Source organism: Amblyomma americanum, chromosome 2 (assembly GCF_052857255.1).
Source record: "Amblyomma americanum isolate KBUSLIRL-KWMA chromosome 2, ASM5285725v1, whole genome shotgun sequence".
NCBI lineage: Eukaryota > Metazoa > Arthropoda > Arachnida > Ixodida > Ixodidae > Amblyomma > Amblyomma americanum.
In genome coordinates, this window is record NC_135498.1 from 11928715 (window position 1) to 11956151 (window position 27437).

General features: G+C 46.4%; 1 protein-coding gene across 27 annotated transcripts in view; it reads left to right on the forward strand.

Moving 5' to 3' along the window:
* Positions 1 to 23903, forward strand: part of dom (domino helicase) — a 149138-nt gene extending 125235 nt beyond the window's left edge. For 4 of the 27 annotated variants that reach the window (XM_077653115.1, XM_077653132.1, XM_077653114.1 and 1 more), the window contains 11 exons: positions 438 to 716; positions 1269 to 1598; positions 5844 to 5969; positions 7862 to 8114; positions 10136 to 10263; positions 12300 to 12707; positions 14399 to 14677; positions 14816 to 14974; positions 15294 to 15461; positions 18398 to 18670; positions 22781 to 23903. In XM_077653115.1, coding sequence (XP_077509241.1) covers positions 438 to 716; positions 1269 to 1598; positions 5844 to 5969; positions 7862 to 8114; positions 10136 to 10263; positions 12300 to 12707; positions 14399 to 14677; positions 14816 to 14974; positions 15294 to 15461; positions 18398 to 18670; positions 22781 to 23131 — 2754 coding nt within the window. In that variant the 3' untranslated portion in view covers positions 23132 to 23903. Of the gene's footprint in view, positions 1 to 437; positions 717 to 1268; positions 1599 to 5843; positions 5970 to 7861; positions 8115 to 10135; positions 10264 to 12299; positions 12708 to 14398; positions 14678 to 14815; positions 14975 to 15293; positions 15462 to 18397; positions 18671 to 22625 lie in introns of all 27 variants that reach the window. The other 23 variants (XM_077653121.1, XM_077653120.1, XM_077653129.1 and 20 more) reach the window with 19 other exon arrangements.
* Positions 23904 to 27437: the final 3534 nt, after the last annotated feature.

Here is a 27437-nt window from a genome sequence, read left to right on the forward strand (position 1 = left end):
AGCAACCGTAGCCGGCACTCAACTTGCGTTTGCAATGCTGTGTGGGGAAGCCAACCTATCGGCGCTCGGTTTTTTACGGCCTTAGGATAGCCGGGGGTGCCTTCGAAACGCTACCAAAACCTGGGAAAAATCTTTCTGTTACTCTCCGTTGTCATCCCTTCAATGACTGAATTGCACCACTGCTGTGCGCATCTCTCACGAAATTTTATATTATGAATTTCGGCTATAGTGAACTATTTTACTACTTTTTACCTGTTTGCTATAACGAGGTTTCACTGTACTACATCTTTTCCTGCAAAGTGAAAAAAAAAAAAGCAAAACATTTAAATCTTGCGAAGAACAAAAATTCGCTGGAGTTTTCTGCATTGTCCCTTTAAGGTTAGCCTGTTGCATCAGAGCAGGCCGCAACGTGTGTGATTGGCCATGTTCTGTTTCAGACCAAGAACAACAAGCCCATGAGGACAGGGCAGCTGTTCTCCCAGGACTGCAACCAGGCGTTCACACTGCTCTGCAACACACGCTTTGACACCATCCGTGCGGTGGCCAGCAAGCGGACGCCCACCCTGAAGCCTCACTTCACCAACCCAACGGCCAAAAATCCCAAGCATGCTGCCGTGCTGGCAGAAAATGGCATCTGCTACGACCAGCCCTTGAACCCAATCAAGCTGGCTGCCCTGCGAGCTGAGCGCATCGCCCGGGAGAAGCAAAAGAACCAGGTGAGTACCCGTTGACTTACATACTTAGCTGAGCATCTGTACCGTTCAGCCTTAACAACTCGGGGAAACCGTAACAACTCAACGAGAGTTACGACCCAAAGAGAGGAAGGAAACGGAGAAAGACGGCAGCGGGGTGCACCCTACACCGCTGAAGGTGAAGTGTCGCCACTTCTCCCAGAGAGACGAACGCTGATTGTACTGGTCGAACTAACGGGCCCCACCTCGGTCTGCAGTGGCTGTCAGAGCAAAACCGGAAGCTGCGTTGTGGCGCGGCTTCTCGAAGGCGTGACGTGTGTGTGCAGTCGCCCTCACTTATAAAAGGTTTCCATCGCCCGTGTGAATACTGCTTTAAATGCCATGGTGGTAGCCGCCACATCTGGTGCAAAGAGTGAATGAGCTGTCCACATCTGGCTTAACCTGGCGGGGATAGAAATGAGCAGAATACAGGCTCTTATGAGAAACTTGTTAAATCGCTTTGCCTCTGGAGGCCTTGGCCTTTGGTGCACTGATACGGCATTGAGTGATTACAGCCTCGATGGCACTTGTCTGCAGATGGCCGCTGATGCCCAACGTCAGCAACAGGTGCAGCAACAGCAGCAGCAGCAGCAACAGAGCCAGCAGCAACAGCAGCAGCAGGTGGGGCAGCCGGCACCTCCCGTTGCCCAGTCGCCGCAGCAGGCGGTGACTGGCCAGGCAGTGGTGGCTGCGGCAAATCCCACGACTGCAGGAGTGGTGGCCGCCGCCGCCAGCCCCGCCACTGCAGCCGCGCTCCTTGCCCAACAACAGCAGCAGCAGCAGCAGCAAGTGGCTGCCACTCAGGCTGTGCTTGCCACCCTTGGTCAGGCACAGCAACTGCAGCCCGTGGCTGCCCAGCTGTCCAAGGTACTCACCACCTCTCTCAGGATGCTTCGATTTTAACCTGCTTTCCTAATTAGAGTGAGAAGGGACTCTGCTTGGAAGGCGTTTCTCCACAGAGCACTCTTTGTCAGTATTTTCATGGTCAACCTGCCCTCTTGTCTGTATGTTTCTGTTTAAGCAAATTTGTGGGTGGAGTGGCTCACTCCATCACTTACTGCAGCCCATACTCTCCTATTGGTACCCATCGAACGCATGAAAAACGCATTACAGTCGTGCTTGCAGGGGCCATATTAAAGCTGAGTACCAAGTTTTGGTGTTTGTGAGACGGGCACCAACCACAAATTTGGATCCACTGTTTTTCTGACCTGCTTGATTACTTGGACCTCTTTGCATTACCACTACATGTCCTCTAAAGCCAGTGTATGATGGCACATAAATAACACCGCGACAGACGGGACAATAAGGAAAAGACACAAACACGAGCGCTGACTAGCAACTGAAAGAAATTTTAATGCAGCGAAGCAATTTGTACCCCACAGTCAAGCCCATAGCATAAAAACATAAAAACTTAAAAAACATTTAAAAAACAAACAGCAAGATTCCCCGCGTTCTTAGCAATCAAGGAAACTAAACTCTTTTCTTTTCAAAGTGATAGAAGGTGTGCTCACGCACTTCACTCCTCTTTTATGAATGACATGCGCTTTAAATAATTCACACACAAGCTGTTCCTTATATCTCCTGAGAACTTTGCTCTTGTCAAGATTTGCAGTGCACTTGCAGGTGGCCACGTGTGCAGGCAGATTCTTCCTCGTGCTGTCTTTGATATCTCTACTATGTTCTCAGAGCCTGTCATTTAAACAACGTCCAGTCTGTCCTATGTAGGACGATCCACAAGACAAAGGCACATCGTAGACCTCTTCTTTTTTACATTCGGTGAAAGGCCTCTCGTGTTTCTTTTCGCACTGTTTTGGCGGCTTTTCTTCTCGATTGACCATTTTGCAGAGTTTGTCCAGTTTGTTAGGTGCAGTGAAAACTACCCTTACGTTGGACCGCCCCAAAGCTTTCTTCAAAGGATGACTCACGCCGTACACATACGGGATCACGACTGTTATTTCACGTTCCTCTTGTTGTGTGGTCGTAGCTGCCCGGTGGAAATATTTCAAAATTTTGCGGCCAACACTACAAAGAACAGCGTCCGGGAATCCGGCGATGCGCAACCTTTGTAGTTGGTTTTTAAAGCTTTCTTCGCTACGATGCAGACATGATCTATTGAGCGTGCTCTTCAAGGCGCTTGTTGCTACTGTTCTATTTAATAGTTTCGAGTGAGCTGAAAGGTCTCATGCCTTACAGTTCGGCTCACTCAAACTGAGCCTACTGTCAACGTCAAAGAACCGTATGTATTCAAAACCACGCTTGCGCATTGGGCTGAGTCATTGAGAATATCAGCCACACCACTGAAGAGGCGCCCTTTCGTTTTGAGAAATCATATTGAAATTAAATGTGTATGTGTATTTATTCTTCCGAAATAATTACTTTCAGTATATCTCAACTAGTTAGCATGTGATGGGAAAATATGGTATAAACTCGTGTAAGGGCCGCACTTATTTTTAGAATTCCGGTGTGAATCTTGAAGGGGGAGCCCATACACGAATTTAAAAAAATGTATAACCATACTTTTTTTTTCAGTTATCTAGTTCAAAACAGGAGGTGTGGCCCTGACAGGAGATATATGGTAACGCGGCCTAATTAGGCAATTTTTTATGGGTAAGGAAGACACTTTCGCTCAATATGTTTTGGTTTCGACTGAAATGGAGCTGTAAGCAGAGACCTGCCATGAGGAGCTATGCTGTTTATGTTGTTATTGAAATACCTCATTATATTAAAAAACTGGAGGGGACACATAAGCGTCGCCTTAAGGATATGATGCAATAGCATTAATGGGTTAATGCCCATATATGCGGAATTGGTAATTCTTCACTTTACATTCGTACATCTCTGGAAGTCCTCATGCCATTACTGACACAGTGGTGCAGGTAGAATGAGATCTTGAAACTTTGTAGGTAGGTACAGTGTCGGTCAAAAGTTCCCAGGCCACAGGGTCTACTTTTGAGCACTATAGTCGCACAGTTTAGACACCCGCGAAGCTCAAAATATCTGTGGAGGGCAGAAGAAGCATCGTTCTAACCTATTACGACCTAGATAACGTTACGGGCATCTGAAGTGTCAGGATATACCGAATAAAAGCAGACCGTGTGGCCTGGGAACTTTTGAACTACCCTGTACATTGAGTATATTCAGCCTGAATATGCGCCACTGCCCTGTGATGGCAGGTGTTGCCGTCGGTGGGGCTTGTGAGACCTAGGTTGCTCTTCCCGAGCAACCTCTCACGAACAATCATTAATTTAATTGCCACCTGCTACGGTGGTTAGCTTGCTCATGATCCGGTGGGCAGGTTGTGATGATGCCACAAGGTCACATGATATAGGGGCCCCACCTAGGTTGCCGGAGCAGCCGGCTGCTTTGGCCGCTCCGGCTGCGATGCTTCAACTTTTTGGAGGTACGACTAACGCTCTCGCGTTGAAATGTTCAGTTATATCGAAGCACCATAATTATGAAATATCATTATGTGACATTAATGTTCAGAAAATTTGATATGTTCGACTCAGCCATAAAGAAATCGCATAGCTCTATGGTTTAGTTCTTTCTGAATTCAACAGTATAACTTTAATTGAAATTGCACCATAAAACATAACGAAAACTTCCGTAAGGCTAGTCATGTTGCCATAAAATACAAAGTTGAGAAAATCGCACTTGAAGTGCACTTGCCAGCTGTCCAGAGGCCATTATGGGGGCCTCAGAAAACGGTAGAATGCAGGTATTTCAAGAGGATTTCACTATAGTGAGTAACACCAGGATATAGGGAAGAGTGCCATCTTTTGAACGAGACCAACGTGGCGGACATCGGGGATACTGTTGCGGGAAGCGACAGGCACGAAGTTCTGCTGCATTTTGCGCAGAACTCACCATTTCGGCACTTTGGAGGCATCAAATATATTGATTTTTATAGCAGTTAGAGGTAGAATGAGATCTTGAAACTTTGTAGGTAGGTTCTCATTAGGTAGTATATTCAGCCTGAATATGCCATTTTTGAAAAATTGAAATTTCCACATTCTTTGTCCAGTTCAAGATCCGTGTCTCCCGTTAACAAGGTTCTACTGTACACATTCTTATGGCGGCGTGCGTATTGGTGTTGGGTGCAAGTTAGGTCCGAAATATCGGAATAGTCATTTGCGGTGTGTCCAAAGTTTTAGGCGCTCTTACCCATTGGATCTCTGGGTCATGTCATAGTGCCACGAAAAAGTCAGAAAAATTGAGGGGCCCGAATTTTGCGGTCGGCGGCGGTATTTAAAACCAAGGTATGAATAGTGTGTGAATTCTTTCTTCTTTTTTTTTAGCTTTTCAAGGTAGCTGAAGTGATTTTTGCCACCAGACCTGAAAGCTACTTGGGGAAGCCAGCTTTTTAATGGCCTTGTGACAAAGCAGATGATTTGCGAGTGCAAAGGCCTCTGTGGCTATCGATATAGAAAGGTGGCAGTACGAGTCATTGAGGAAGGCACTGAAAGAGTTGAGTGAAGTAGGAAAAGCAAAGAAAGTGCAAACATGGGCAGGACTAAGCAGCTTGAAATACCAAGTAGCTGGGGCAAAGCGTTGACGGCGGCTACTGCTGTGTGGGAGGCTGCATGCATTATCAAAGGTTTGCCTGATGTGGACGTATGTGCTGCTTCCTCATTTTAGCATTCTGCTTGCAAGTTTTGGGGGGTCCTTGGCTGTGGTTGGCCTGAACAGTTTGAGATTGCATTACAATGGCAAAAATCTTTCTTCTAAAATCCTCCTGAGTTCTCAAACCACCCCCTCGCGTTATATTCGTGCAAATAAGGTAAACAGTAATTTTTTATCCTACTGTCATTCCTATTGTTGTCTGCAACAACAATAGCATAAAAAAAAAGATGCTGTGGTTGTGAACACAAAATTCCATGAAAAATGCTTAAATACGCAATTTTTCGTGGAATTGCGGCAAAACTAGGGGCCTTACATATGGCCAGTTTTGAGGTTGGTCTTCAGCTGAATATGTCCACACCAGCAGGGTGGCTGCTGCGTGTGTTTGGTGGGTCTACCCTCTCTCTTTTTCATCAAGTTCATCTTTCAGTTTCAGGCCCTCCAGTCTAGTTCTGTACTGTGTTGCTACACTGACTTCTTTCCATGTTACAGGGTGTTACCACAGTGGCACTGGCCAAATCTGGCGGGATTCTGGTCAGCACTGCAGTGACAGCCTCAACAGCTGCTGCAGGTGGCGTTGTAAGCGCTGCCCCAACCTTTGCCCTCACCAAAGTTCCTGTAAGTGGCCCACATTTTTTTTTATGTGAGGGACAAGGGAGTGGGGTGTAAAAAAAAACCACCCACCCATGGGAGGTGTAAGCTATAGGGGTCCAGCTGCATCATTTGGGCTATTTTTGATCAATTTCTATTTGTCTGTGCCTTTCTCTTCCAAAGTGGCACCTCTATCAAGAAAGTTCCTTAGGTGTGTAAAAGAAAGCACTGCTCGCAAAAAATTTTGGAGCAGTGTGCATTTTCAGCTGGTAGCTTATCGAAGCTTTTTTTTGTGGCGGGCAACACAGAGCACCTGCGGAATGCAACAGCCAGTACATGCTACCGCATGCATGCAACCAATGAATTTAACCAACAAGACTTCACACTTCGTGCCACTGTGTTTGCAGCTGTATATGCATGTGAAGCTTGCTGTATATATGCAGCAGCATTAATTTTCTGCATCTGAAGCACTCATGACAGCAAGCATTAGTAATTTATTTTCTGCACGCATGTGGTAAAAAAAAATAACTTTTTAATCCTCTTAGCTATTGTACTTGTGCAAGCATAATTTCTGATTCGCCATTGTTCTTGGCTTCCGGTTGCATTACCTGTGTGCTCGTACCAAAAACTACCAGTTCATTGCTTACACCTGGCTTGGTGTGCTTTGCATATATTGAAATTAATATTGATATTATTGTAGTTTTAGTTCGTATTTTAGGTCGTGTCTATTTTCATCTTTCACTGATTTGGATTGGCTTCTTCAAGTTTTGAAGTTCTGTGCATATACACTACCAACGCTTATCAGGCTCAAAATTATCAAGGTATTGTCAAACTGCATGAAAGTAAAATGCAGGTGTTGTGTTGTGCAACACACATTGTTGGTAGAATTTTAACCTTTACTGATTGTCACAAAGTGCAGTACGTCAACATATTGTACTTTTAGCACTGGCTGTTTTTAGGTCTGGCAGTCTTTTCACACAGAGCGAGACAAATGCAGTGTGAGCGCGGTTCCATATCCGAATGGCTTCCCTATACAGCCATGTCGAAACATACACATTTAGTCACCGGCAAATAAGGTAGAAGAAATCTTATTTTCTGTCTTCAATAGCAGAAGCTTAGAGCGTACGCAGCGGGAACAAACTTTGTTTGAAGATGGAAATATAGGCTTTGCCCGTGCACTTTCCAAGCTTGATAGACTTACCAGCTTAAAACAAATGGTTCTTGTGAACATGTATATTTTGAAGGTTTTAGTGCAGTGCACTTGGCCGAACTTACACGTAGACAGTATCAGCATCAATAAAATGTTTGTTTTGAATAGCTTCTTACTGTGTGCGCTTTCATAGGTACACAGGACTGAACTGTGATGCTGTTACGAACAAACTCGTTGAAATCTGAATTACTCCATTATTCTATGTGGCCTTCTCCAGGGTTGCTACAAAGTTTTAATTTTGATACAAGTTCCTCCAAATTGTTGCTTTTTGCAATACAAAACTATTCCAAAACAATGCTTTTTCTGTTGCAAACTTTTCTGCAGAACTCAAATTGGCTAGACAACCGTTGTGAATGGGAAAGGGCATCTGAACAAGCATACTAGTAGACTGCTTCAATGCAAGTGACATCGCATCTACCGTATGTTGCTGTGTATAAATCTGGGATTCAGTCTCGTGACCTTGGGCTTGGCGGTCTAATGTCATGTCCATTTAGCCACAGGGCTGGGTCTTGATGCAATGGGTTTTGATGTTCTATAGAGGAAGCAACTAGTTGGGCATGTGTGTCATGTCAGGGGCTCAAGCCTTATTTATGCATAAAGGGTGTTTTAACCTGCATTCATTAGCTTAGGTTTTATTTGGGCCCGACTCTGCTCCACAGGGAGCCCAGTAACTTTCTGAAATGGGTTTTGCTCTGGAATCTCAAACCAGGTGACAGCAGTGGCGACGCTGAGCACTGCTGCTCTGAGGCCCCAGCAGCGGCCACAGCCACCAGTGGCCACAGCCGCCACTACCATGACGGTCCAAGAGATGGTTGCTGTGGCAGCGGGGCAGGTCCGTGGCTTGCCTGTGAGCAGCACCATCACCACTGCTGGTGGTAGCACCCCCGCCGTTGTCTCTGTCACCAACCTCACCTCTGCCCAACTGCAGCCTGCTCCACAAAGGATCTCTGCTGTTGCAGCTGGTGAGGAAGATGTCGTATAGACCAGAATCCAGAGCTGCTCTCGGGCGCGGCCATTTTCCGCCGACTGGCGCTCCGCGGTGCGGGCATTTCACTGGGGACTGCGGTTCTGTGGCAGCTCCGCAGGCCACGCCTGCATATACCTGTGAATTACTGCCCTGCGGGCGCTATGAAAACTTTGCCCAGCATACTTCCACAGCGTGGTTGTATTCCAGGAAGACTTTGCATTATCAGAAGGATAAAAATTGATGACATTTAGTTCGGCATTCACGATAACTGTGCCGGCACTTAGCATGCACTCGCGCTTGTATCGCTACCGTCTTGGTGCTCCATCGCAGAGAAAACTTTTTTGGTCAGTATCAAGCATTATGTGCACAGCTAGCATGCAATTTCAGCTCTAATATGCTCTTAATCATTCCCGCCGGCCATAAAGCACCCACCACAAATAGGTCTTTCTTGTCGCCAGCTACCTGGTGTGCCAGTTACATCAGCAATTTGTTGTTGTGAACTCAACTGAGTGGCAGGGCTAACAGAAAACAGTTTTAGTCATAATTTATGCTATCTGGTGCACAAAAACGTATTTTGAATCAATATTGAATCAATTGAATCAATATTGAAAGACTGATTCAATATCGGCAGGGAGGCCAGCTTCTACTAATTCTGCGGCCTGAAGTCGCGTTTATTTTATTCGGAAGCTCTCGGCGCGTGACAGTGTCGAGTAGCCGCCTGGCCAAGTGTCACAGAATAATAAAATCGTGCATAACTTGCTGTGATTCAAGCAGGTACCAACAGCAGAGAGACACTACGGTCAGCCTTTTACCCGCCGATCTCTCTGAGATAGATGTGGAATTAGCAACTTAAATTGGTAGCGGTCGTGCTTACATCCCCGTGCATGAAATGTGTTTAACGGGAACAAGAGCAAGTTCAGCGCACAGATGTCGAAGACTTACTGCTGATCGAAAACACGCGCTTCGCCTGGACAACCTTCGGTCTGCAGCTGGCCGATCCCGTTACAGCTTGCACATCACTGCACCATCGAGTCAAATCAATAAATATACATCCTGATGCATAAAATTATCATAGATGGTAGCGTACGTAAAAGACGGCAACAAACAACATGCCAGCGCAAAATGTGCTTGTAAGTACCTGTTTTGAATCCAGCACCCTACCTGGTTGACTACCCTCAGATATGTGTGTAACAGTGTGTAACGATGTGTGTCAGATAACCGTAGAACGGCCTGGGGAAATCTGAGTAGTGATGCACAGCACACACCCACATACGTTACTTGATAGAACGCATCAGCGACGGAAGCGAAGAACACGTAAACACGCATTCTACACGCCGCCGGCGTGACCTGCCCGCAGTCCAACGTGCCAAGTGCGCTGACAGATAGCAACAGGTGTCGAGAATAGGAGCGCGCCGGCAGCCTGCATGCGAGGGTAAAAGAATCTGGTCTATAGGCACTAGCTGTGCATGCGTGTGTGTGGTGTATGGAGTTACTTTGTCTGCGAGCTTATGCAGGGCTTGTCCATGGCCCTATTGCTGACACCTCTATGCCTTGGTAGGAAAGGGAGCTCAATAGCTTTTCTGCTCACAAGCTCTGCATTAACAAGTTCAGAGGTCACAGCATTGTTTTTGTTGGCGCCTTTTGCATGACATTTTCTCACCACAGCATGGAAGATAGTTCAACTAGGAAAAACACGAGATGAGCATTGATTACAAACTCTAGCTTAATTGTAAAATTTGCTTCCCGACTGGCCCAGATTCTGAGCCCTGGGAATTACCTTTTTAACAAACATTGGGTAGATTCGAGCCCTGAGAATTACCTTTTTAACAAACATTGGATAAAAAGAATGCACCTTTTGTTTTAAATGGGACTTCATTATAATCAAGTTTGACTCTCCCACATGTGTGCTGAATCACTAGAAACTAAAAATTCAGCTCCATTTATGGTGTTGTTCGCAGAGAAAAATATGAAGGACTAGGAAAATGAGTTTTCTTCTTACCTCATTCTTGTGCACAGTGAGCCAGGTGACTGCAGCACAGGGAGTGGCCAGTGTTCAAGGGGGGCGGAGCCTCACAGCATCCCAGCTGCAGGCCATGCGTCAAGGCAACTTTCTCCGGCAACAGCAGCAGCAACAGAGGATGCAGGTAATGCTTTGTGCAGCCTGTCCTGGGTCATTTTTGTCACCCATGTCTTACTTTCATGTGTAATTGAACTTCAAGCATGCTTATTGTCATATGCAGTAAAAGCTCGTTGATTTGAACTTCAAGGGACAGAAAAAAAATGCTTGAATTTTCACAAGGCCCCAAAAAACTGTCCAGAACTGCTTGCATCATGGCAAATTTATTTGGTGAAAAACTGGGGAATGGTTGCTTTATTTGAGATGAGAAAAGTGCGGTAATCACTATCTTTCAATTTCCATCAATGCTTTATTGCATGCGCACTATTGGGATCATCACAGCAGAACTTGAGGACGAACCACGCATCACATGGCTTCACGTCACGGATGCAGGCTTACAAACCCGTGTTCGCAGACGACATGGGCATAAGAGAAAGACCGCTTTTTTGCTTTGGGATCTGCTCCTTGTATGAATGCTTCATCATCCCCTGGCTTGACGTGACGCCACAGATTTGTCTGATAACTCATCCGTTGTGTGAATCCACTTGCACTGTGCAATGCTGTGGAGCTCCACCGCTGCTGCATCATGCCCATTATAAGCAGCACCATCACATGTGAGGAGGCTTCACTGCACAAACAGCGAACAGCACGTGACGACTGCGCAGTTTTGGCACCCTGGTAGAACGGAAGCATGTGGACTGAAGCGGGCACTGCACAGCAGTGCCGAAACAGCGAGAGAAAAAAAATGAGGGAGGTGGGGGGATGGAATCAGCGACACACCAATCAATGTCTGAAACGGTGCTCAGCTGGGTTGGGCTGCCTGGCTGATGTTAGCTGTTCGAGTCACCAGCGCTGCGGTCTGGTGGGAAGCTCAGAAAAGCGAAACAAACTAAGTGGTCGGACTGTGCTCGGAGGTGGGGCTGTCTGTTGGTCGTTACGCCGTGTGCACTTTGCGTGCGCCTTAGAGGTGCATGAGTAAATCTGCAGCGTGGTACTCGGAACATAGGTTTGAGTAGAGCTATTTCTGCGATCGCTTGCCGTGACAGTCATATCTGGACGCGGCATCCCTTCAGGAGCTCGTTCGAATTAACCAGTGCAAGACTCATAGTGTCCGAATTAGCGAGTGTGGGGGCATAGATTTGTTTTGTTTCTGGGTTGTAGTGGTACGGGCACATCTCATCCCCTGTCAAGTGGCGGGAGAGGAAATCTTCGTGTCCACTTGAATGGCGGCGCAAGAACTCCCTTGATGAATGCACGCGGTGGTGTCGATCTATCGATCTTGCTTAGAGAGGTTCCATGGCAGCCTTTGTCCCGGTACCATTGACATATCAAAAACATCATGGATGATTGTGAGAGTTTTGCCATATGAAGTGTCCAATGCTTAGTTCGGTGGCTTTTTCTGATGAGGCTCTTGGCTGACGCTGTATGATCCTTTTAGTGCAAGCTTGGGTGATCTTGCATGTCCACACAGACACATTTAAACCCATTGAACCAACCAGTTACCGTAGCATATGAAATACACTCACTGCCAAACTTATTCACCATTGCCATTCCTTTGCCGGAGCTTCCTTCTTCGCACAAAAATTTGTCATGCTCCATTACTCAAGTTTGAAATTGTGATAGGATGCCATGTTTGACTAATGCAGAACAAGGGAGGAAATGGAATTTTTGATATTGAGACGTTGCTTGGCTGAAGAGGTCACCTAAATAAAGTTTTTAGAGTGTTCACTGTCAGACTTGCGGCTCTAGCCGAGTTGCGAAACTGTTTGGTCTCCCCTTGCATTCTTTAGCAAGCTGACTGCACCAGCATTGCTTAGTAGGAAGTTCGGCAAGGTAAGTTGTTGGGCGAGTTGGTTTCGGTATTCTATGACTACAGCGCAATGAACGGGACATAGAAGGACACAGGCAGGCAGCACAGCGCTGTGTTGTGTCCCTGTCTGTGTCCTTCTTATACGTCCCGTTCGTTGCACTGTAGTCATAGAATAGTAGGAAGTGCTTTCCAGTGCCACGTCAGTGCCATTTGTGTGGTGTGTTCTGCATGAGTGTCGCCCGTGTGCGCCACAGGAGCAGCAGTTGAAGCAGCAACAGCTCAAGCGCCTGCAGCAGCAACAGCAGCTGGCAGCAGCCGGTGCCACCCAGGCCACTGTGGCGGTGCCCGTCAGCCTGGCAGGCGCGGCTAAGGTGGCTGTGTCAGCGGCAGTTCAACAGGCACGGCCCTTGTCACAGCAGCAGCAACAGCAGCAGGCTCAGTCGCAGCCACAGCAGCAGCAGCAGCAGGTTCAGCAGCAGCAGACCACCTCTGCTCAGCAGCAGCAGCAAGCACAGCAGCAGCAGCAGGCAGTGGCAGCAGCCGTGGCGGCAGTTAAAGCTGCACCCTTGGGTACTGCAAAGCAGCAGACGGCCATTACACGCTCAATCACAGAGGCAGAAATGGCACAGCTGCTCAAACGTCGTGATCTCCAGCAAAAACAGGTAGGTGCATACACGAGGATTTCTCACAGGAAGAGGTGAAGTTGACAGCTGTCTGCTGTGTGTAGCTTGCTGAAAGAAACTGAGATATTGAAGGAAGCAACGATTCGGTTGCCTGAGAATAGATAAAGGTGTGAATAACCAAAAAGAGGTGGCTTTTACACTTAAACCTCGATGTAACAAACATTATTGTAGCGGAATCCTAAATGTAACAAAGCATTTCATTTTTCATAACTTTGCATCCATAGAACACCATGCATTTTTAGCTGCAATATAACAAAGTAGATTTTGCCGCACTTTCAATAAAATGAAATTTCATTGCTGGCTGGAAATGAACCTGAGGAAAAAGTGTATCGTAGGCACGAGTGGTTCAGCGGAGCACGTGCCGAAGTGCTCATCGAAGCACGTACCAGATATGGTCGTCACCCAGCTTTCACATACAGGGTGTATGTGCAGACACAAATATGATGACGATCACAGTGGCTAGCGTGCCGCTGGCTGCGTCATCTGGGCAAGTACAGGCGAGGCTGGCACGAGGGTCTGTGCATCCTTGGCATCCTGCTAGGCCATCCTGTTGTTTTTGCTGTCACACCCAAAATCGACGCTGAATGCAATGCGCTGCCCGTGCTCAAAGGCATGTGCTGCAGTTATTGCATTTACAGATGCCCAAAGCTTGCTAAAAGGACCGAACAGGCCAGTGCCATAGGCACACTCGTTGGCACACCCATTGGTGCACCCGATGGCTGTGAAATCAGTCGCGCGCGTCACACCCGACAACCTTGCTTCTCACTCGGTTAATGTGCATATGTACAGAAAGACACACATTTGTGCATAATGGAAAAAACGAGTAGCAAGGTGCGCCCAATTTTATTTCATTGGTTGGTGGTTGGAGGGTACTCTTGTTCTCGCCGACATGGAGAAAGGCAGGAGATTATTACGAGGGGGAGGGTGGAGGATTAGACGGCATGGCCCACTGCGAGGCCATTGCCGCAGGCCAAGAGGTTACAGCAGTGGCAGCAGTAGAACGCGTCGTGTCGGCGGTGTGCTCGGGCACTTACAAGAGGATGATGATGACAGCAAATCCAAAACTCAAGACGTGTGTGTCGTGCTTGTCACAAGGTAGTTGGCGTGATAGAAGTGCTGAGGTGGCTTGTGAGCTCATAACATAAGCAAGACGCATGTAATACTGTTGCTGCTGGTGATGAAAAAGAAGAAATAAAAGACCACTTAAGTCGCAAATAAAGGTATTTCCTGTGAGCTGGTACCTGCAGTGCGTTTTTCATGAAATCTTATGCTAGGAGACGACTTTCGATTTGGCGAAATTTCAAATATTACGAAGTGAACTGCCGATTTTACCAACTTCGTTAAATCGAGATTTAACTGTATATGTAAATGGCATGCCAGTGGTGTTGTTTCACAGCAGATTTGATTTCTTGGAAGCTCAAGTTCTTATCCTTTTCTCATCACTGTTATCACCTGTATGTGTACCTGTGTGCATTGGCTACCATTTCTGATCAATAAACTTCATTGGCAACGCTGCTTTTCTTGCCTGGCTTTTGTTAGTGCCTTCATGTTGGGCTAAGAACAACATATTGAATCGGGCAAGTGTCATTCACTAGAAATTGCATTTCAGTTTGCTGTGTGCCAGTGGTAAAAACTTGCACTGTGCCTTTTATTTCTTGGCCTCACTTCAGATGGCGGCTGCACAGCTTCTGGCACAAGCCCAACTGCAGCAGCAGCAGCAAGCACAACAGCAGCAGCAGCAGCAGCAGGCAGGGCAGCAAGCACAGCAAGTGGTGGCTGTCTCACAGCAGCAACAACAGGTCCTAGCTTGCACAGTGCAGACGCCAGTTGCCACCCTTGTCAAAACAGTGTCTGCACCCTCGGCGCTGGGCACTAGCCAAACTGCAGTCACCATCCCTGTGTCAGCTGTCACCATGGCAGGCGTCAACATCAATGTCAGCCTAGCACAGGTAAATCACCTGCCAGAACTGCCTTCTGTGATATTTGTTGTGCAGCTTGGATGGCTCTTGCTCGCTTTGATGCAGAATCTGGTGCTATGGCTTCATCAGTTTCACTCCACTGTTTTCTTGTCGGTCTATTCTTTCTAGCAGGGTAAAGTGAACACACCATCCAAACCAACAACAGCTTCGGTGACCCCACAGCAGATGCAGCTGAGACAGCTCCATATTCAGCAGCAGCTCATGCAACAGCAGCAGCAGCGGAAGGTCACACTTCAAACACAACCGAAAGTAGCTGGCCTTTCCCAGGTATGCTGCTTTTTTGCTCCAAAACAAAAGTCAGGTCATTGAGAGCCTTAGTATGATCCCATAATGAAGGAAATATTTTTTCACCATGAAACGTTCTGGCATTGCGTGCCAGTGTGTCGTCATCACAAGAGGCAGTTGTCAGCCTGCCTATTTTATTGTAGCCTTGTCATCTTTCATATGTTCACAGTGTTGGTAATAACTGACAATAAATTAACAGAGCTGCGTAAGCAGGGCAGGCCTGGTACGAGGCCCTATGGTTTGCTGGCTTATTCAGGAAGTAGGTGACAGCCTTTACACAACGGTGATTGCTGGCTTACAGGGCCAGCTTGCAGGCAAGGCTCCAACGGTGGCCACCCAGCTGGGCACGGTGCAGATAGTGCAACAGGGGTCTGGCCAAGGGGCCAAGGGCACAACCTTGCCTTCGGCCACCGCCATCACCGTGCAACAGATCATCAAGCAAGTGCTGCCCGTCAACCAGAACTTCTTGGTGAGTGCCTAGCTGCGCCTTTTCCTAGCACCATTTTCAGCATAACCCTCTTAAGTGCTAAGGACGAGCTGGACTGACGCAGGAAAGTCAACATTAATGGCCAGCGTAAGGCGTAATTCCAGAGTGTGTTGTAGTTTCTCTGGGTGGGTGTGATGTCACAAGCTAGTGGTAGCATGACTAACCTTAAGTAACTACAGATATCCATGAGATGGGCACTGGACATCATTTCTGTTGACAAGATGTCCATCGCGTGTCTGCAGATCTCTACTGGACATGCGAGGATAATATGTATTTGCTTCCTGCAGCAAAATTAATGACCCCTGCATGCACATGTCTGCTTGATTGTGTGGGATTGGCATAGATTACTTACCATGTGGGCATTATTAGATTCTTGAGCACAAGCGCTGCGGAGCACCATGCTTGATCTGGTAGGCGTAGCTGTAGCCTTGCAAGTGAAAATTCAACCCTCCATTAGAGTTGGTTGCTCAGAAACAAATCGGGAGTTTTGTAAGAAAATCTCTGTCAGAGGCGAGAAAGTGCATTGTGCTCGCCTTGGAATGTGTTTTATTTGAACCATCTTTTGAAAGGATAGTGAACAAAAAATTTGCCACCAAGATTTCTGGCCCACATGACAGCTGTGGCACTGCGAGTAATCAAAACACTGTTTTGAAGCAAAAATGAGCGGAAAGTAATAATTTTAATTAATATTTCTCAAACCGCTGCACCTAGCGGCTGCCTGTGAAACATTCCAACAGTACAGGATGTTGCATCAACATTACCCATCGCATGCTATCACCAGCATGGACATCCAGGCTGCAAATGTTTGACATCCAATCCACACATTTAGCTGATTATGTTTAGTTTTTCTGGCCATCCTTAAACAAAACATTCCATTAAATGTTAAGAATATGTTTTCTTGTGTATTGTACGTTTGACTTCTCAGGACGGATATGAAGACTTGTGAAAGTGTGAAATGGATATCTGCTAAGGAGATGTTTAGATTCTGGCTTGACATTTGGTGGATATCACCGGTTATTTGTGCTGCTGGTTATGTGGTCTCAAGGGAGAGAGATATGTTCCTGCATTATTCCTACTGCTCTGTAAGCCGCAGTCTGCTTGTCATGGTGACTCATTTTGCATACCTATATTTCTCTTGTAACATTGAACTCTTGTTAGTTGCACTAGGTTTGACATTTGAGAAAAGGATGGCATTGTGCAGAATTTTTTACTTAAGTTGTGAACTCACCATGGTAATTCATAGTGAGTGGTTGTGTATGTAGCATTTTACCATATACACTCTTGTTAGGGCTACGCCCTCAACTTGGCAGCCGGTAATTCGAAAAGAAAAAAAGTCAGCCAAAGGAATTGCTTCATGTGTGCATGAATTCACCCATGTTGGACATTACGCTGGAAGCTGACAAACAATAGCTACCTGCGGCACTCGGCACGACTATGCACATGTCGTCCCGAGTGCCAGACTCCGCCTGGAACCACGAACAGGTGGTGCCTCAGCGCTGCTAACTCGTCTTGTGCTCTCGGCATTAGCACCAGAAAGGACAAAACGTTTCGCTGCGCAAAAAAGAATGGGGAGTACCTGCACTGGCAGCGTGTTTCCCTGTGGGGATGCGCTGTCCACCAGTCTACGGCGTGAATCACCCGGCTTCGCTAGGCCTAGAGTACTCTGCATCGAAGCCGCAGTGAAAGTGCTTTGAATCTAGTCACAGTTGATTAAGGTTTAACCTTGCCAGTTACCAGTTTGCTGTCTCACAATAACCTCATTAAAATGATTGCATAGTTGATTTTCCAAAGGATTTTGACAGTGAAGCGCGTGCGGAAAAGCAGACCAGGTGAACGCCACCTCACATTGACGGCCACGGGTCGCATGCATAGTTCGTCGCTCTGAACCATCAGCCAAAGGCATCACTACTGTCAATAGAGTGCCAGATCATCGGAGGATCTTGATCTTAACTTAGAATTGCATGACGTTTGCCAGTAAACTGATCTAGCTACCTGTTTTACTTCTGGCGGGTAATTCGCGCCTGTTGTCAGGTGCACGTCCCATGACCCACACTTTCAATGCATTATGTATTTTAAAGATTTGCCAGGGCTGCACTAATTCATCATAAAAATATGCGTTGCAGCATCAAAAAGTGACATATAATCTGGCTTTGCTGTGGTATGAAAAATTTTATGGAAAAATGCCGGTCCCATGTAAGGGCCGTGCCCCGTCAAAACCGCGAAAAACAAGTGTGGCCCTTACATGAGTATGTACAGTGACTAAGCAAGTGTTAATAAAAAATAAACAAGGAATCTGCTCATAATTCTTTTATTTCTAGGGTATTAAATGCTTGTGCTGCATCCTAGGGTTTTGTAAAGCACACCTCCAAGAGCCGGGTAATATTAAACACATGCATGATTAAAAATGTAGTCGGAACCTGCTAGTAACTTGACTTTCCTTACTCAAAATTAGGTTGTTACATCTTTGCCAATTCTTTTGAATAGGCAAAGGGGCTTTTTATTGAAACCTAGACATATGCCGAGTTCATCTTGTGAGAGGAGCAGGGAGAAAACGGCATTTAAATGAGAGACATTGCGTTGTTGGCCTGTGCGGATGTAAATACATCTCTGTCATTCATCATGCTGCATACGAGCTATATGAATTGTGGGCACGAGAGGTTTTGGAGCTCCCAAGCAGTGGGGAGGATGTCTCCCCTCCTGCCTGGGATAATGTTGCTTGGAATGGGAGAGACTTATTACTGTGTTGGCGATGCTGATAGACAGTTTTTGGAGCTCCCATTGGTTATAAGCGCGCCTGTGTGCAGACGGGTACGCAGTGAGTTTTGTCAGCATAACAACGCATGTGCTACTAGTTGTTGGTGAGGGGTATATGCATGTGGTCGTTTTGAACTAGTCTGTGTGCTCTTTGGTCTTGCAAGCGAGCCTCGTCCCCACGACAGGTGTCTGGTGCGGTGCAGTCGGCGGCCGCCGCAGTGGCAGGCGGCTCGGCCGGTGCAACGACGGTGAGCCCCGCGACGCAAGTGCAGCTGCATGCCATGCTGCACAAGCCGGCCGTGAGCACAGTAGCCTTGGCTGCACCCACGGCCTCCTCCGGAGGCGCGGCCACCACGGCCACCCTGGTGCCCACCCGCATCATGACGCTGCAGCAGCCACCCGGACAGCCCACTGTGGCCCTCAAGCAAGGCCTGCAGGTAGGAGAGAGAGAGAGGAATTCCTGATTGGCACTCAGTCAGCAAGCCCTGCGAATGGGCCCATAAATGTTAATTCAGACCAAGGGCACGGAAACGAAACTGCACCGCGATACATGGTGCCCGGGTTGCACTGTATGCGACTCAGCCACGCGGCCTGCCACCAAGGCTTTTTTTGTGTGCGTGTTTTCTGTCACGTGCTTTTTTCCTGACCCCTATGGCTTAGAATCCGCATTTTCTAAATTTTGATTGCTGAAAATGGTGTAGGATGAAAGTAGTCGCCGCAGAAGAGCTGCAAGTTTGCACGCATCTACAGCCTTGCCCGTTCTGCTATCCTTTGCAAGTCGTACTTCAGTGTGCGGCGAGTCTTTTATTGCTTTATTGTCCTTTATCGCTTTGCTGGCACATCTTCCCACTGTTGACTGTGCACATGTTGCTTGCCAGTTCACAAGCGTGTGGAGGCCCTGGATGCCCATCAACACATTGGTTTTATGCCAGACTGCACGTTCACCTTTGTCACATGCTGGCAGTCGATTCTACGATGGAAAAACAAGTTAATTGAGGACCATTTTGAAACAACGCATAATGTTTGGCTCCAAATTGAGATGAATGGGAAAATGAGGCATTTCTGAATTTTTGGAAGGTGCGAATAATGCGAATAGGGAAAGCGCATTGCGAATGAAATCATATGTAGAATACTGTTTGTGAACAATTCGAACTTTCTAATGTCGCACACGTGTGGTTCTGGAGGGTGGTCAAAGCCATCAAGAAGGGAGAGAGACGTGTGCGTCAACCTTAATATTATTATTATTATTATTTTTATTTCAAATACCTTCAGGGCCATATAGCATTATAGAGGGGAGTGGCTATACAAAGTAACAGTACATAGATATATGAGCATAATTTTGCAGAAGGTTGCTGGTTATGCAATGTTAGATAATGCATTCTTGAAGTAAACGGTGATCAATAATTAGTGCCAGTGGTGTGGGAAGGTGATTCCACTTGTCGGATGTCCCTAGTAAAAACGAATAAAAGTAGGTTTTTCTTCTGCAGAATTGTATTCCAACCTTGTGGGCGTGATCTATCCGTGGTGATACATATTGTGGAGGGGAAATAAGCTCTTTGCACAGGTAAAAATGGTGAAAAAGTTTATGAAAAAGGCGAAGACTAAGTGTTCTATGACGAGATGCAAGGGATGGCAGACCGAGACTAGCTTTCATGCTGGTTGTGCTTGCAGTTCTGTTGTGGTTAGAGAGAATGAATCGAGCAGCTGTATTTTGGACCATCTCAAGTGAATGCGATAAGTTCTCATAATAAGGATCCCATATTGATGCTGCGTATTTGAGTTTGGTAGGGAAGGAGTTCAATTTTTTCCCACAGTTGCAGCAAGCATCATTTTTATGCCCTGCTTGCAGTTTTGACTGCTTCCGTCACCCACTTAGGTTCAGTAATCTTGTTTGATCAGCTGTAGACTGTCAAGAAAATTCCAGTACTCCGTAATATCTGGAACAAGCACGGCCAGAACCTCCAGGCTGTTCTTTCAGGTTTCACATTGAATGTGCCGTGCTTTCTCACGTAGTACAAACGGTGAAAGAAAGTACTAGGTGTTTTGTGCTGTCACTCAAAAGGTGCGATAGTGACCGTTGCATTTAGAAACATGCATATATTAATTGCAGCAAAGAGTGACAAATCCAGCTCCCATTGTCCTAGTTATGTTCATGTCACTTAACTGTCATCTAATGTGTGCATTGAAAACAAATGTAGGGCTTATACAGGTCTGGTCAGTTCTGAATTTTAGCACATGGCAAACAGAACGTCTGAAAAGTTGCGATTTTTTTTGTTTGCAAATGCCGTACACTGAAAGTACCTTTTCTTGTCTTGTTAATTTTAAAGCCATAATTGACCTGAAGTGCTTTGGCATCATTTTGAACTGAAAAAGTATGTATGTGTACGCTTAGAAAGCCAGCGAGTGCTCAAGCATCAGAGTGCAGCGTAGCAGTTTTGAACCAGAATGCTATAAAACATCCTCTAAACTGCAGTGCTACAGAGAAGCAGTACCTTCAGACCCCCCAAGTGATTTGGCGAGTTCGTGATCGGGAGCAAAAATGCCTAACCCCTTTTACACCACGACTATCGCTTAAACATTTGCATTATGCACTTGTAGCCATCCTGGGAGTTTTTTTAACTTCACGTAAAAAACGTGCACCTGACCCTGGGCCGGTGTGCATTATGTGTGCTCTATCTCACCATGATTGGCCGGCGCTGTTGACTATCACAAAGTCATTAGATCGTGCCGTGATACAGCAAACACCTTTGGAAGAGAAGACACTAAACACAGGCGCCATGAACGCAGCTGACTGCATGCATTTGTCGATGATCGATGGACAGGAGTGGGGCAGGCCCATGTATATGAAATTTCAACTTGCAAAATAACTGTCAAAACTTTTTCCCCCCTGCAATGAACCCTCCAAATTGATGTCAACTTTTCTGGAAAAAAAGTGGGTTCACCATGTGAGTAAATACAATATGAGGTCTTCTTAAGAAGTCAGAAGTACAACTTTGTACCCCATTTTTCTACAAAATCAGTAGTCAAAATGGCTTGAAAGTGGTGTCATTCAATTTCAAGGGTCATTCTGAATGCAGTTTTACCATTTGTATGTATGGGAGATATGCACAAACTTCACGCCTTATAAAAGCTACCATCAGGGTATAAAAGCTACCACTGTGGTAATGTGTAATGTATGCATTTTCTGCAGCTCCTGTAAATTGTTTATCAATTATGCAAGATAAAGAGGCCAAAGAAACTGCGTCACTCTTGTTGTGGTTAAAGGTGCACTAAAGAAGAATCTGAACTCGTCTTTTTACCGCAGGAACTCTATCTACACGTTCTGGGCATTCTTACAAACTTCGAATTATTGCCCTGTGTGGCCGATTGCCCTAATTAAATTGGATTAAATGTACCGGCTCCCGCCATTATTTTTAACTCAACGCGGTAGGTAGGAGGACTCAACCCACGCGTCAGCCAGTACCGTGGCGGCTTGCCGCTCTGCCATCAGTGGAGTGATACGTAAATCAAAGAGTCCACGTGTATTTTTATTTCCATGGGCCTAATTTGTGGCTATATTGTCTGTGACTGAAACTGTTTATTCACGGAAACCTAATAAACTAAATAAAAGCGAAAGTGAAGCCGCCACTGTACTGGCAGAAAGGCACTTCATGCGTTAGCAGACTCCGCCTACCTACCGCGTTGAGTTCAAAAAAAGGCGGGAGCCAGTACTTAATCAGGATTTAATTAGGGCAATCAGCCGCACAGGACAATAATTCGAAGTTTGTAAGAATGCCTGGAACGCGTAGATAGAGTTGCCGCGGTAAAAAGACGAGTTCAGATTCCTCTTTAGTGCCTCTTTAAGGCCGGAGAAGGTTCCGCAGTCTCTTCAGGCCAAGTACTTAGTTACTTCGGCAGGTTTGCAGTAATTTGGACATTTGCCTTATTGGTATTGTAATAACATCTGCATCTGTAGTTTTTGTTTCGTGTAAGTGTCCCATTGTATTGCCATGTTTTGCCTGACCTTACAGTTATCCAAAAGCATGCAATGCAACACTGATTTTTTTACTTCCCTTTTCTTGGCGTGTATGGTGGTGTTCTCTGTCAGGTTGCTGCTTTAGAATGATGCTTTTTGAATTGGTAGCACCAGAGCATGCAACGTGCACACACTTTTTTATTGTTAAATTGGTTTTTGTATGGTTTCTCTCTTTTTTTCTGTTTAGTCACTTTGGTGAGAGGTGTAGTTAGCGTCGTTGTGCGTTTATGCCTGCTCTGTGTTCTTTTGTTTCTGTTATTTTGATTTTGAGCATTGTTTGTTGTCTTGTTTCTCTTCTCCCCACTACCTGCCCTCTTCTCCATTCCCACCGCATGGCTGCCTGCTCTTCGACCCCCTCTTGCATCCTATTCGCACAGCCTTCTCAGTCTGAACAGCAGCCAGGCAAAAGGAGCGGAGCACCGCCCCAGTCAGGCACTGCCCCTGACTCGGGGCGGCTCTAATCCTCGCTCCCTCCTCCTCCCCTGCTCACTTCTGCCACTCCTATCCTCCTCTTCCTTGCCACTTCCACCAGGTGATCACAGCCTCGGCAGGCACAGCGCAGGCATCATCATACACCGTTGAAGGATCTGCGGCAACTCCCCTAGTTGCCAGCATTGTTGCCGATGCAGCAACGCTCAAACCAGTGGAAGGGGCACTGCCCAAAGCCATAGCTGTGGCTGTGACTACAGCAGCGGGGGACAGCGCCATCGTGCCGCCGAATGTGACAGCACCTTCGTCCTCGGAAACCATCACCCGTGCAGTCAGTGTAGATGTGAGCGCAGCCACAGTGCAAGCGGTGCAGGCAGCCATTGAAGCAGCTCGCCAGCAGGGGTCGCTGCCGTACACCATGCGACTGCGTAACAACCCCCCAAAGCCTGCCTAGAGCTCCTATGTACTGTGTGTGTAGACCTCTGCTCCGGCCAGTACACATCGTGTAAATTTCTTCACCTCTTTGGTGTGTGCATGTGCTTGTCGTGATAGTGGGTAAGCAAGTGCAGAACTTAGAAGCATCATTTGGTTACAAGTGGCTGTTGGTGACCATTTTCATCGGCCAAGTCACAGCTTTAGAACGGGACTGGACTCTCTCTTTTTTAATTGTTTGTTGTCTGAAGACACTTTTTGCTTCCCATGTTGGTACTGCCTCCGTGTGTCTTTTCCTGACCCTGGTGGCTGGAGACAATTTAGGATGCATGTTTAGGAGCTTCATTCCACAAAAACAACACACAACAACTGTGACAACGCACATCAACTGTCAATGCAACTTCGATGACTCGGGCACATTGAGTGCAACGCTGTAACTAGATTGTGATCGATGAAAAACACTGGCCTCTACACTTGTGTGTTGTTGATCTTTTATTGTCTGCCTTGTTTTTTTAATCATCCTCTCTCCGTAATTACAAGTGCTTGGGCACATTTAGCCCTGTTTTCTGCTCTGTGCAAGACTCGCAGGGTTTGTCGTATTGTATAGCTGCCACTCATCATGTACATAAAGCCTCATTTCAGACACTCGGGTACTTGCATGTCTCTCACTGCTCATTCGTAAGGCATTTTGTTGTACAGAGCGCATTCACAGGAACTGAGCTCACATTAATACTTGTCTTATGTGACCTTTGTAATTTATGCGAAAGTGGAATAAACACAATTGCTTTTGTTAATTGACAGCTGTAATTGTGTGTCTGTGACATTGCAACACTTCGTTTCCTCCAGTTTCTGCCAGAGTGTTTTAGCGTAGGCACCACAAACAGCTGTGGTACTCTGTGTACATAAAACCTCATTTCAGACACTTGGGTACTTGCATGTCTCTCACTGTTCATGAAAGCAGCAGCTTAACTGATACCCAACTGCAGAGGAATCTCATTCGCTTCGACTTCCGATTAATGCGAACTGACACTTTGGTGACATCAAAATCGTGTGTTTTACTGAAACTGTTTAGTAGTTCTCATGCTCAGGACTAATTCGTGTGACCTGCCTCCTGCTTGGATATTATGGATTCAAATAGGTGGGGAAGCCTAGGCCCAAATGCCATCTACAACCAACTGATGGCTACATCAGCCTGGTGCCTCTGCAAATGAAGCATGAGAAGCAAGTGGGGATACTGGATAGTAGTATTGCAAAAATATTGAATAACAAATTTAATATTTTATATCGTTTAGCCCGTCGCGGTGGCTGAGTGGTTGGGGCGTTCGTATACTGATCTGGAGTTCCTGGGTTCGAATCCGACCGCGGCGGCTGCGCTTGCATGGAGGGGAAGAAGCACTAAGGCACCCCTGTGCTGTGGTGGTGGAAATTATTCCAGGGCCCTCCACTATGGCACTTCTTCCTTTCTTCTTTCACTCCCTCCTTTATCCCTGCCCTCCTTACCATGCAGTTCAGGCCCTGGGGATATGCGAGACAGATACTGTGCCATTTCCTTTCCCCAAAAACCAATTTTAATTTTTTTTATATCGTTTAAGGAAAATAAAACCTAGAGATGCCTGGTTTCTGATAACGAAATGCGTGTTGCTTTAAAAAAAAACCTAGCGGTGCAATCATTGCTGTACCTATACTGCCCCACTGCAGGAATGCACGCATGGTGACCCGTGTTTCCGCTTCTGAAGGCGTTCTTAGTCTTGCTCCTCTTCTGTGGACAATGATCTCGCCTGACGCTTTCTTAGGCGATCATACTGTTGGTCCTCTTCACTAGTGGGGAGCTCCAGTATAAATTCGACCACCTGGGGATCTTTTAACGTGCTGTGCAATGTCGGTGTAAGTGCAAGATCCCCAGGTGTTTGAAATTATTCCGGAGCCCTCCACTACTGTCCCTCTTTCTCCTTTACTCCCACCTTCCCTTTCCTTAGGGCGCAGCGTTTCTGAAGACAAGTGCATTCTTGGGAATTGGTAGCAGTACTTGTGGAAGGTTTTGCCAATGTCGCCCTTGTGCTAGGTCTTAGGAACACAGGATCGCATCAACCAACTAGGAAAACTCGTGCCACAATAGTGCATACGAGTGCATTCTTCTGCATCAAATACAACATGCCGCACAGGTGCGAGACTGGTTGTGTTCGAAAGTGTGTGACACCTAGCACAGAATATCGGCAGCGGTGGCCTAGCGGTCTGAGCATCCGCCTCGCATGCGGGAGGTGCGGGGTTCGATTCCCAGTGCCGCCGGATACCCACCAGTGATACAATGGGTGCAAGCTTTCCTCTGGTCTGGTGCTTGGCTTATTTAGGGTGAAATGCTTGGGAAATGGGTCTTTGACCCCACCTTGAGTAGAACAAAATACCGTGTGTCATGGTGCTCTTTGGCCAGAGATGCCCTTGCGCCATAAAAATACATCATCATCATATCACAGAATTGCTAGTCGCAACTTGCTCATCCATCGATCGGGAGTCGAACCGTCAACAAACACATGCATGGGGGAGCATATGTGGTGATGCATAAGGCAGTGTTGTAGGCGTTGCCGAAAAAAAGTAACTAAATACGTTACTCATTGCGTTAAAAAAAAGGAACACATTACCGCCCTTCGTTACATGCAAAAAAAAAGGTAACGCATTATCGTTACCGTTACCGAAAAGAAGTACCGCACATTACTTTGCCGTTACTTCATGGCCATAAATTTTAAGCTTTCGTCACCTTAAGAACTTACGATAACAATTTTATAAAGCTCACATTTCACATATGACATCTAGCCCAAACAACGATCTTACGCGATATCCTAATTTAACGAGAATACTTTGCGCAAATGTGCAGTAGCTTAGCAATGTTATTGTGGCTTAAAGTTGCCTGTAGAGTTAATGTGTTGGATTCTAACTGTGTGCAACATGGTGAAGCCATCTCCTGAATGTGACATTAAACACAATATGACACTCCATCATCAATTCTAACTTCGCAAAGAAAACATCGCCGAACTCTCGACAAATTTAGAGTAATTCGGAAAAATATGATGTTCCAAAATGTTCGGCATGCTTCCACTCTGTAGAGAGTTGTGTGTGTGAGTGGTTTGGGAAGGGGAGGTAGGTGAAGGCAAGTGTGTGAATGCGTGTTCGTGCACATGTTTCGTGCTTTATGGCTATTCGGTCTTTTTTTTTTAGTTGGATGCATTGTCAAGGGCAGCTGTTTTCTGGCATGCATGCGAGCCGCAGCAAGGATCATCGAGAGCACCTGTACATTTTGTTTACATCACTGTAGGTGCTCTGCCCTTTCTTTTTCTAAACAAGGGGGCGGAGTGGGTCACAACTGCAGCAAAAAGTAACTAGTAACGTGACACCTCACGTTACCGAAAAATGTTAACGTAAGTATGTTGCCCGTTACAGTTCCGAATTGGTAACGAGTACGTTACTAAGTTAATGAAAAAAGTAACTCGTTACCGTTAACGCCGGTACTTGCAACGCGTTACCGACAACACTGGGACAAGGACGCTTAATAAGGAAGCTCTGTGGATGGACACTTGGATGCGGATTGCATCAACCAACAAGGAACCGTCAAGCTGCATAGTGCATGTGAAAGCATTCCGCCGCATCGATTGCACTGATCGCTTCAATTTCTCTGGTTTCTTCTCTGCCATCGCTATCTGGCAGCTTTTATACTGTATGTCTTTCTGCATTGTTCTGTGGTCCCAGATGGCTTCCGCTGCAACACTGCAAATAGTCTCGGTTATCACTGCAACTTGCAAAAGCTCCCGGTTAAGAGAGGTGTATGCTGATCCATGGCCAGCTGGTTCAACTGAAAGTGCAAAAAGGTGGCATAAGTTTAAAGCCCAAGGCTCATTGGAAAGGCCGCAGTCTGTGAGAGCAGCTTAGTGTGAATATCACTAACTCGAAAAAACACTTCATAATTGTGGCATAACATTTTTACACAACTTGAGGCGAAGTTAACTGGCCCCTAATCTCGTTAAGGGATGCTGATATGCCCCGTGCTTTACCTTGTTTTGGACATGTGGGCTTTTAATGAATGTTGCACTACCATTCTACATGCACCTCAATCTGGCATCAAGCAGCCGCGTGCCAGTAGCCATTTTTATGTTTTTGTCATGCTTGTATGCTGCTGTACTTTTATCTGCCCAGTAAAAAAGAAAAGAAAGAAAAGCAAGCTTTATTGGGCAGCAAAGCGTGCAGTACAAAATAAGGATGAAACAGAGTGCAGCTAAACGTGCTGCTGGGATTACTGTGGCAGTGAACCACCAACTTGTCCAAGCTTCCACACTGGTAGT